Source organism: Echinococcus granulosus (assembly GCF_000524195.1).
Source record: "Echinococcus granulosus chromosome Unknown EG_S00001, whole genome shotgun sequence".
Taxonomy (NCBI): Eukaryota; Metazoa; Platyhelminthes; class Cestoda; order Cyclophyllidea; family Taeniidae; genus Echinococcus; species Echinococcus granulosus.
Window position 1 is genome coordinate 355,425 of NW_020170381.1, and position 11,723 is coordinate 367,147.

The window sequence follows — 11,723 nt, forward strand, 5'->3', positions numbered from 1 at the left end:
TTAAGGTCTAAGTGGGGAAGCATACCTCTAAGGGTTGACTAATACGAGGTAAAGCGAGAAACAATTTCCAAGGAGTAAAACAATACCACTTCTTATGTCACACAGATTAAAATCTGTGTACCCATTGGCATTCCATTCGCATTATCAGTTATTCCGAAGGAATAACCGGAACATCTTAAACCATATTTTGTCGTTTTATCATTGGATTTTCGAAAACATAAACAGTCAATAATAGCAACGCTTTACCACTAAACAAATGGTCGGGATAAGTGCTGCACCGATGAAAACCACTTTGTCGAGTGGTGTTTGGCAAGTGAGGCGGAAAATCTTCGCAAGGAAAGATAATGTCGCAATAAGTCTATAAATGTGAAAACTTTAGCATAAATAGGCCCAAACACCTGCCTTTTGTCTTAACAAAGGTGCAATTATTTAAAGAAACTGAATAACTATGCAGTACCGAAGTGAGTACTACTACTTAGCAACACCAATACAAACTGCCAATACAGTGGGTTCAGGGGAACTTATTATCAACTCAATTTCATAGTGCTAAAGCCAAGGGAGGATCTCTTTACTTATGCTAATTCATAAGGACCATAATGAAACAAGATTTGTATGTATGTGCGCAATCCAAGGCAATGAAATAGAATGGTGCAGAATCCTATTCGGAAATCAAGTTTAGTTAAGCTTAGTAACCTAGTGCCGGAACGACGTGAGCGCCTTCATAAATGCGCATAAATATGTACCACAATGTCTCATTTGTGTCTTGTTACGTGTATATTTTGAACAGGCAATAGCCGGAACAGGCAACTATAGGTAACTAACAAGTAGAAACCAAACACATGCTTGTAAATATCGAATACGACTTCGTTTCGCTCAATTAAGTAGGGTGCACCGGAGAAAATCTGATTGATTTACCTTCAAGGAATCTATAGAAATTTATAGCTTGTGCATTTATTTCCATCTATCAGCTTTATGTAATCTAATCTGCTAGTAGATCGCTTCGATGAAAGGGGCATTTTTAAAAGGCGTGGGACATCCAAACAACGTAAGTATTGCAGGAGCTCAAGCAGTAAAATCATTAAGCTTTTACCATAATTTCAAGTAAATTATGCGTAAGGTTGAATATTTTCTACCCAAGCACAATCAGCCCCATGTTATTTTTAAGAAGGGGTGAATTTTGTTAGCAGTAACGTACATTTCCATTTGGTGTTCCCATTCCCCTCTTTTGAGTCCAAGATTTGTTGGGAGACAAAACTACCCAACTCCGTGGACCAAAAGCAAAACCCTATTTTAAAATTTGCATGATTCTTCTGTGGCCAAAATGCGGTCCAAAACATATTTTAAATCTTTATTTGCTTTTTTAAGTGCCCCTAAATTAGCAACGAATTCCCATTTTCATTGTACCGCGTAGATTGATTTGGTGGGAGCTTATTTTGCTGTTTAGTGACGTGAGCCATTCATGGATAAAAGCCTTGATAAGCCCCAAAATGAGAAAACTGGTGTCAAGTTTGATATTCTGTCAACAGCGCGGACATATATCAAACTAATTAGCTGTTGGGTTGCTATATGGGGACTCGGCTACTACAAGTTCAGTCCCAGTTGGGTGGCCTTTGGGGCTATCGGCTATATGGCCTATTCACGTGCATATGAAAAGCGGAACCTTGTGAGTTCTGTTATGAGGACCATAACTGAAGATGAAAAGGCATCAGTCATCAAGAATATTGGTTCCCATGAGTTACCTGCCTGGGTATGCTTCTATTTGCTTTTGAACGTTAGGTTTACTTTCCGGATATTGAGCGCGCTGAGTGGCTTAACAAAGTAAAGTGACAGGATTGTATCACGCCTTAGGTTGTTCAACGGATGTGGCCATACATAAGTGAATATGTCAATAAAGTTTTAGTTGTGACCGTGCAACCGGCTGTGAATGCTAACCTCCCCTCTTCCCTACAGCCCTTTTTATTTCTGCGCACTGATCTTGGGGACGCGGTTTGATTTGTTAATTTTCTTAATAAAAGTTTAGCCCCCTCGTATTGGTGGTATAAAAGTTTATGTAGAGGAAAGTATTCAGCGGGATGAGGTCGTTATGGACGTCGACTTGATGTAAACAGAATTTACCAAAGCCTACTGTTCCAGGTTATATAGCGACGCTAGAATCAAGGTTTCCGTGGGCAAGATCGTTGCTGGTGTTAAGGATTTTGAGGTACGATGTGACAATAAGTTATACGTCCATATTCTCTATCTTTGATACTGGATTGTCGTTGTTTCTAAGCTTCGTTGAATTCCAGCAGCCTTTCCTTTTTTGATAGCTTCGTGGGACGCTTCGAATTTCGCTAAAACCACTTGTTTCACAAATTCCCTTCGTTGGGGCAGTAACTGTGTGTTTCCTCGATAATCCGGTAATCGATTATGATTAATTCGACGTCTGGATAGTACATTAACTTTCTCCTTACGCACATGGGAAACATTTTGACAATGCCTGGAGTCCAGTACATTTACTGCTTTTATCCTTCAAAATCATAGCTTTCGTCGTTATTTTAAAATTTTTTATTTGCTCTAAGACAAACTCTATATCGAACAGTTCAGGATACTGTTAGTTCGCTTTGCGTTCTTCCGAATCGGATTTCGGTTCCTCTCGTAAACAATGTCATTCTGGAGCAAATTAGATTCCCTTCAGCCCAGGTTAGTTCGTGATTTAATGTACCACTGGACAGCGGATAATTCATTTTTCCACAATTTAATGCAATGCCTTTGTTCTTAGCGATTTTCGTGGTCAAAAGGGTAAATTTCCAGCAAAATCGTATATTATTAGAACTAACAACATTTTTTATTTGCTAAAATTTCTTTTGGTTAAACTAAATTTGGGATGATAATCTGATGTCATACGCTTGTCTCATTTTGCCATAGTTCCTTTGCCACAGAAAATTTATCAAATGTGACATCGCGTAGGTAAGAGTTCCAGAACATCAAGCAAATCATTTTCTAATTCATCCATATAATCCTAACAACGACTTCGATTTAGACCTCTTAGCAGGAAGTGTTCTGCTTTCCTTTTGGTGTAGAAAACACTAATAGCCAAAATAATGCATATTTTTAGCAAATTTTCAGGATCATATTTATATGCTGTAATTGTATTTTAGACTTCACCTTCCTGTATTTATGTTATATTTCTATATATTAATATTTATGACTTCTCTTGGTGCAAAGTCAACATCATCATATCGCATACTTGATATTTACATCGATACCAAATAAGGGCTTGGTGTTGAAGTGGACGTTTCCACTGTTGAGGCGATCTCTGTGATATGCTAACCCCGAAGATACGCCTAAAATTGTCTTTTCTCTGTTTAATTCCGTGAAGAGCTGTTAAATTTTATGAATTTGAGTATTAGTATATGTGAGAAATACATATCCTTTCCTCGACAGTTTTCTTATTTTTGCCTTTGATGCACAGTCGTATTTTCCCAGACCTTGGTATGCTAAATCTCCTCTTTCTGTCATGTCGCCTTAGATTATTTTGTTAAATGATTTAATATGGCTTGTACCAAGACTCACTAGGAAAATAAAGCTTGATGGAATTACGAATGCTATTGATACGCAGCTGCTTGAACTTGATAAGAAGGTTTCATACACGTTTTTTGTTATCGATCGCCTCAATATTAGTAGACTTGTAACAAAATTTCTTCATCATGATAAATAATTTAAAATATATTATCCACTAAGAACGCGTTAAAGTCCATAATATTTACAAGTTGTCTCAGAGACCATGCATGAGCTATCTCATTGGACCCCATCTCCTTGTCTCTCTTTATAAGAAACCAATTTCATACATTGCATCTCATATAAATTTTACAATTAGGGCTTGAATAAACCACACCACCTATTAGGGTGTTGCTTTTATTTTAGGGAGCTATTCGCGTTGAGGTCATCTCTGCTAGCGACCTTGTATCTGCCGATGTAAATCTTGTTGGGCAATCGTCTTCTGATCCCTACTGCGTTGTTCGAGGTAACTAGTTTCGTCTTGATGAGTCAGTACTGTACTGTGCCTTAACTTCATGGGAGCGGCAGAACCTGTGACACTGAAAAGTGATTGTATAGTTAAGATGCTTCAATGCTTTCTGCAGCCGTAAGCTTTTAGTTTATTTCAGCAATTCAGGTCAGAAATGAGTGACGAGGAGTGCTGGTAGTGAGGTGCTTTTAAACTCCCTGTCTAAGTGGTCTATCTGGCACCCACTCAAGCCTGAAGGCATTGTATGACGGACTTGACATCGTGTCCCATCCCTCCAGCAATCACGACACGCCTTAATTTGTACCATGGACCCTTCAGCTCGCCGACCTTTTTTCTATTTCAGGACATAGCAGTTATTTGAATGTTTTCATTTAAAAGATTGCTCTGATACTTATTGCATTTTAGAAAATATTCTGTTAATGGAAAAATAACCGCAGAAGGGAAATTACGTTGTCACCATTGCTTTTAGTAGCTCAAAGTATTTTATGAACTTAATTGAGTCACTTCAACAATGGACGCGTGAGGATCACTGAGAAAGTCAAATGTTATTCCCCTGTTCAGCTGAGGTCCAATTGCCTCGAAACAAAATTTTGTGGTTGTGTGATGTTATTTGCTCGTTTTAGCTAAGAGGAGTTCGAACTAAGCTACAGTACTATTAACCACATTATTACACCTTTATTTTCCCAACTTGGCGCAGTCTTATTGATAATAAATTCCATTTTTACCTCGATCGCACCTGCTGCTTTTTCTAACGCGGTGCGTTCTTGCCCTCTACCATAGGGCGATACATGGGACCCTTACGCTTCTTTTATTTTCTCTTGTCTGATTTGCCTCTACTTTTTGAAGAACATAAAATACGAATGCAAGTTAAACTGCTTTTCATGGACAAACGTAATTTTTACATAAACTTGCTCTCCGGCCAGACCTTCATAATGGTTACGATAATCACGTGTTAGTTTACTGTGGCGAACGAATCAGAGCCATTCCCAAGCCCTTCTGAATAGTTATGTCTATTTGTGCTAGCTACTTGTATTACTTTTACAGCAGACTCCTGATAATGATGGCTACAATTTTTGTTTCAGTCGGAGCAGAAAAGTTTGTCACAAAAGTAATAAGTCGGACGCTTAGTCCAACGTGGAATGAATGCTTCGAGGTGGGTGTGTGCGTTAACTTACGTTACTTTTTAAGTGGTCTTCAAGCACTACCCTGTGCGTAAATTGTACATACTCATTTCCTGTGATAATCAGTTGTTACTGCTTTTCAAAGCTGCACTTATCTCCCGTCAACCTCGATTTATTTCAATCACCCAAAAATTATGTCGAGATTGTGGGAATTTTGGGTAAAGACCTTAGTATTTCTACTCCTTATATGTATCGGAAAATCAGAGCTCTGTTTTCAGGCAAATGGGAAAACATTTTTTGCGGTTATGGGTATCTCAGGTTATCAAATAAGTTTTTGAGGTTTTCGGTACAACTTTCCCCAATAACTTGTTGGGACTTATGCAGTGAACCACAGACGAAATTTTTCACGGGTTTTCTCACTTGCCAAGGTTCAAGCGGTAATTATAGTCGGGATCCACCCGTTCTCTACTACTAAGGCCTATGTAAGAACTTGAGAAACTGGAAGGACCAGTTAACCTATTCCTCTTCTTATTGTCATGGGGTAGCGCAAAGTCCCATAGCGTAAAATTGATCCTTAAGATTTTAGCTTTAGAATGGGGGTAGATACTGCCTCACCCAACTCTTTGCATTCCTCGGGTATTCCTCCTTTTCTTAGCATCAGACAACCGCAGAATAGAATAGGCAGTTACGAAATAAACGTAACATGGAAACGGAAATAAGTAGGGCTGGGCTATGTGCTTCTAGAGATATGACACTTTCTAAAAGTAAAATTAACAGGCTTGTCTTGGTCAGAAATATTAGTAAATTGTAACGATGATTATCACCAATATATGAGGTATACTCAAAGAAGCTTTCTGTAGTTATTTAGTTTTTAAAAGAATTGCACGAGCTTACTTAGTTTGGTGTTGACTAAAAGTTGCTGTTTGAATATGTAGGGTTGTTATAAAAGACATCTTAGTCGAATTGAGCGTTTGTTGCATATTTACCGTTCTATGAATCCATACTTTTCTTCATGGTAGATCTATTTCTCTACACATTTGACATTTCAGGCAATTGTTGATCAAAGAATGGGTCAGTCGGTGATCATTGAGGTTTGGGACAAAGATGCTAGTAGTAAAGACGACGAATTGGGCCTGTAAGTCGCAATTGTTTGGTGAGTTTTATCAGAAAGCAGAGATGGAATGGGAAGTGATTTCCTCATCTCTGGTGAACGTCACTAATGGGGATAGGCCTGGTTTGGGGATGGTATTTGATAGTATGGTACTAAGGGCAATATTGATTTTACCACAACTTGAAAAGTACACCACAATCGCAATCTGAACGTTGCATCACTTTGCATCATCTGTTCAATAAAGTAACTTCGTTGCATCCATGAGCACCCGCTTAATTGCTTGCATGTTCCCCAATTTTAGAACAACGATTCCGATTGAGGAGGTTTACTTACGCGGACAAATAAATTCGGTAAGATTGCGGCCTCTTTGAAAATCTTGTAAAAATGTGCATGTTAAAATTGTTCATCGCTCTGCCACAGATGTGTGTTGATGTTGCTAGCGCTTTGTTCATCTCAGCCGTACGCAGCACGACGAGCCAAGCAAAAGGACGGGCTTTTGTTCAAATCAATGTTCTGGTGCGCTTCTATCTTGTTTTGAGTCTTTACTCTCATTAGTGCATGTCCTGCTGTTGTCTGAAGCGCAACTTGACGCCTCGTATACCCTCCTGAAGTGTAGTGGAGCGTGTATCGACAAGATCCTGTTGATAGTCAGCCACATGTCTGTGTTTACGTGCTTGTTGCGCGTCTGTTCATGATGCGATAATAACACTGCCTTCCTTCATAAAGCTTGTCAATTGTCTTATGCCGTCCAAGGTTGCGATACCACAATTATTTGATGTGTGATTTCCAATTTAAGGCGTCACTATTCCCTGTAAAAATTTACTTTGACTTTTCTATTTAATTATCACATCAAAAGATTGTCAAAATACATGAATTTCAGTGGTGGATCTAAGTTCTGAGTAAAATTCGGGATGTTACTTTATAGCATTGCGTGAAATTATGACCTTCGGTCTTTATTCTGGCTAATTTTGGATTCATGTGGGGATTTTTAGGCGACTACGACTAACATTTCATTTAAAGGTGGTGTCGATCCTCTCGCTATGCAAGCAAAATACCTACCGGTACTTGCATGCTAGCTCATGAGTTGCAGTCTTTAGATTAAGCTCGCATATTTTTGAGGGAATTTTGATAAATAATGTCGAGAAGTATGTGATGCAAAAGGAGATGAAAAACCCTTGGCCCTGTTATTTAAATTATAATATCGCATTCGGTCACCAAGAATTTGTGTACTATATCAGAACTGGAACATGGTTTTGCAAAGGACTGCGCATTTCATTACAAATTACTTGGTTCGAGATAAAAGTAATTCAAGTGTTATTTCTTATTATCGCTAATGGGTACGGTGCTAAGAGTGTGCATATGATTGTAGAAGAGGGACGCAGTAACCAGTGTTGAGTTTATCCAGGATTTACTCCTATGTTTCAGGTGAAGATGCTGGAGGGTGTCAAAAAAGGCAAGGTTCATATGAAAGTAACATGGCTGGATCTGTCACCCAACGCGTCGGATTTTGTCGCGGTACGTCCGTATTAACGTCACCTCTGTCCGCGTCCAATGTCTCGCTTGATGTAATTCCGTCCACTCAAGTCACCAACCTTAGGCCGGATCGCTTTGTACTTCATAAGCATATTCTAGCATTTCTAAATGCTCTACAATCCATATTGAGATGTGTCGCTGTGGGTGAATGTAAAGTACACCTCTGATGGCCGTTATCCTGATTGGTGTCTGAGTGAAATGTGGAAAGTTTAACTTGTTAGAGATTCGGCGAGAACGTTTACATAATTCAAGGATATCTAATTACCCCACTTCAAAATTACAATCTGGCGCAAATGACTAGAGGCAACTTTCTTGAATCCATAACAGTAATCCCTATTCGTGAAATCTCAATCGCATGGCAGGAGATATGCTGTACGCCATTGTACAATCTTAAACTCAATCTCATTGCATGCATATTCTCTCCACTTAGGTTGAACAAGCTCGGCGGGCTTCCTCCGCAGAGAAGGCCATTTTTAACAGCTACCTCTTCGTTCGTGTCGAGCAAGGCAGAAATCTCATGGTAAATTTCTTCTGTATTCTGGATCAATCCTTAAACTTGTTAAACAATTACTGCTCCTGAGTTGTAAGGTTCCACACTGGTGAGTCGCTTATAGGACTGATTAAATCACTCGCTACCTGGAGTTGGGCGTTCTGGAAATGATAACCAAAATTTATGTATTTCCTTTAAAAAATATGCTATCTAGCATTCCCGTGTGACATGCGTGTGTTTGCTGGCGTGCAGTGTGGGGGTTAGCTTACACTCCTAATTGCGTTGCTACCATTTTAACCGTGGGTTTTAGTGCAACGATCGGAGCAGTCATCAATGTCTATGCTGACACCTTCTCGCAGCAGTCGAATTTTAGTGTTTATTTCAAATTTATGCAATGGACCCTCAGTCTCTCTTTTGCGCAATGACATCGGTCGCTTTGGTATTAAATGCTTCACTGGCATTTATTGTAGGACAATGCTATGCCTTTAGCACTAAAAAGAGACCCAGTTAGGGTAGGACCAGCGCTAAAAATGCATTGACTGAGCCCAAATATAAACTAATCGCGTGGTTTTTGTAATTTCCGTTTACCATAGCTTGGAAAATCTTTTCGATGCCATAAGCCTTCTCACTCTGCTATGTTTTCATTAAACTAAGCCATTCGAATAGTTTAAATACAAACTAGTTTTGGCATGTGGATGGCACTTCTACAAGTAGTTTATATATTACTGAAAAGTAAAGCGCTGCACTTTGCGGGTGCTCATAGAACAGATTTCCTTTTAATTCTAGTAACTAAACTTGTGGTATTGAAATCACACGGAATGTTCCCATTGATTGAGAGGTCATACCACTAAGTCTGACGAGGCTGTTTTTTATATTGACACGCGTAGCAGTTGGTTTGTTGAGAACTGGTGGACTTATCATCAGATCAGCTGTACTTTGTCCAACTATACCTTTCACTAATTTTAACCTTATTGGTAATGATTGTAAGTAGTTTCACCCTATAACTTTTAACTACGCTGTTCATATTTCACTCCGTTCTAGGTTCAAACAAGGTGTCCTTATTGATATATGTTCTGCGACTTTTGGCAATAAATTAGGCGTTTTGCGTTTATTACCTGAGCTAATGAAGAACAGTTATAAAATTGGAGCTAGGACCATTTATTTGATAACTATCGTGGCTAATAAGGGCTCCAAATTCGGGTAGTCGTCATGGCCAACGAGACCCATTCCTACTGCAACAGCAGTTAATTAAACCTTTTTGAAATGCAGTTGGAACTGATACGTGGAGATGCAAATTGATAAGTGCTTGCTGTCGAATGTACATTTGTTGGCTTTAGCGTTTAAGGTTCTTGCAGGAGCCGTCACCCTATTGTGTTCTGCAAATTGGCAACGTAGTACAGAATACGGTGGTGCGTGAGAAAACCCAAAATCCCATTTGGGAGTCCCCTCACCACTTTCTCTTCTCCAATCCGGATATCCAAACCCTCAACATCGAGGTACGTGCCCCTTCTTGCCTTCACTTGCACTGACATTTCTTTTAGTACACATTTCGAAGGTGAAACCTATTAGCCCATCAGAAGAGGTAGTGAATCATTCATGAGTCCTCTAAGTTTCATTCGGATATTTGTAGATTGTGATACGTAAGCCCAATTTAAGTGCAACCTTTTGATTAGCTAATTAAGCTTAATCTTTTATGGTTTTGAGGAAACCTTCTAATGCTAATGCAACTGTCTCAGATATCACCTAAGTATTCAGTGATTGTTTCATCTACTTCACATTGGACGTTCATGTTTTAGATTCGTGACAGCAAATTGGAGGTTGTTTTGGGCACCCTAGCAATCCCATTAAAACACCTGAAGGCTGAGAAGAATATGACAGTGACGCAGCCCTATGTTCTTCAGGCAGCAGGTCCGGACAATGCCACCCTCTACCTTCATCTCGAACTGCGGGTAGGTTATACCTTCGCACAGTACGTGAATAATTAGGTTGAAACTTGGTTTCGTTGTAAACCTCTAACAATTCAAAGCATTTCTGTACTGATTCTCTAACAAGTGTATTCTTGTATAGACATGACTTCGAGTCATCGATTGAGTTCTCAACTGTTGAAGTTTCACAAAATTGCCCTCACTGCTAAATGTATTGCTTATCTGTGTCCAAGGTGGCGTGCGCATTTGCTGACGATAGTGGGAGCCTCGACACACCATAACAACCTCGATTATTGCGGCTGATGGAGTCCTACCCGAGGCACTCTACTAAGTTTATTGTCCATTAGAATTCCCCCAGAGAATCACCAGCCTTACGTTAAAGTCGCGATGAATTTCTTGGGAAAGAGAAGTGGTAGTTGGACGGTGTGAGTATGTGCGAGTCTGCGAATTGCTTTTTGCTCGAATGCAGGCGCTAGTGCCGGGCCCAGACAGGCGGCCGCATCAAGATCGCGAGCCTATGGACTCCAGGGGCTCCGAAGAGGCCTCAGCACCCTCCTCCCCACTCGCCACAGCCTTTGGGAATTCCCGAGAGTCCTTGGCGAAACCCTCGCCCGACCGCCATTCTCCGCCCTCACCCCAGACTGAAAACGTCGTTCGTCATCGCAATGGTGGTTCAAAAGTAGTTTCTTTCCTACTCGTAGATTTTGTATTATGCGTTTGAAGTTACTCTTTTTTCATCGACGCTAATCCGTAATTTGGATCATTTATAACTGCATCACATTTCCTGAATACGAAATCAGTATCGATAATTTATAGCAACCATTCTTGCTTTGTATATTCATCAGTCCCGCAGCCGAATGCGACCTTTTACCACTACCTATAAAGTGATTGGTTTATCAGGTAAAACGATAGCCTCAGCAATCATTGTTGCAAATCCGTTCAAAAAATCACTTCTATCACTTGTCTATGAGATTTGACGAATTACGCATCACAAATGTCATCATAAGGCTTACTCAGCTTTTGCTCCCACGTAGACTTTACAGTCATGCAGGGATTAAACCCTGATTTATAGAAGTTAAGAGGGAACGTCAATGAACGCTACCGATGTGCTCATAACACAAGGTCATAATCAACAGCATTTTTGCAGACAGCACAGAGAGGGATTCTCATGATCAAGGAGACCTTTTCTGTGCTCTGTCTGTGGTTCAACTGTAACGTGGGGTTAGACCCACTCTGATGTTAAATTTATGTAAATAGGCGGAAACAGCAATTAATGGGATGCATTGGTATGTCAATGAAATTGGGATGTGTGTGTATGAATCTGAATAACTAGCAAGTAGTGGCATGCAGAGCTTGGTGTTCTCATTTTAATGTCTCTCGGTGTGGCGCTGATGTATCGGATATGACCCTTCGACGTTGAATCTCCATTGGTATGCGTCCCGTAGGTTAGCGGATATTTCTGTTGATACAGAGTTACCACAATAAAGGCATTATGTTGTTCATTCGCTTCAGCTCTACATACATTGTGGTGTATTCT

At 39.9% G+C, this 11,723-nt stretch overlaps 1 protein-coding gene across 1 annotated transcript in view; it reads left to right on the forward strand. All coding sequences in view use genetic code 11, as the record gives it.

Annotated features, from left to right (window-relative positions):
• Nucleotides 1-1,459: 1,459 nt before the first annotated feature.
• Nucleotides 1,460-11,723, forward strand: part of EGR_00042 (Extended synaptotagmin-2) — a gene marked incomplete at both ends in the record, with an annotated part of 12,804 nt that continues 2,540 nt past the window's right edge. The window contains 17 exons of the mRNA XM_024489291.1: nt 1,460-1,747; nt 1,777-1,818; nt 1,849-1,986; nt 2,021-2,100; nt 2,134-2,200; nt 2,307-2,396; nt 2,584-2,679; nt 3,904-4,003; nt 4,027-4,123; nt 5,054-5,159; nt 6,177-6,262; nt 6,540-6,588; nt 7,664-7,753; nt 8,202-8,291; nt 9,599-9,757; nt 10,058-10,210; nt 10,656-10,865. Coding sequence (XP_024355969.1) covers nt 1,460-1,747; nt 1,777-1,818; nt 1,849-1,986; nt 2,021-2,100; nt 2,134-2,200; nt 2,307-2,396; nt 2,584-2,679; nt 3,904-4,003; nt 4,027-4,123; nt 5,054-5,159; nt 6,177-6,262; nt 6,540-6,588; nt 7,664-7,753; nt 8,202-8,291; nt 9,599-9,757; nt 10,058-10,210; nt 10,656-10,865 — 1,941 coding nt within the window. The remainder of the gene's footprint in view (nt 1,748-1,776; nt 1,819-1,848; nt 1,987-2,020; nt 2,101-2,133; nt 2,201-2,306; nt 2,397-2,583; nt 2,680-3,903; nt 4,004-4,026; nt 4,124-5,053; nt 5,160-6,176; nt 6,263-6,539; nt 6,589-7,663; nt 7,754-8,201; nt 8,292-9,598; nt 9,758-10,057; nt 10,211-10,655; nt 10,866-11,723) is intronic.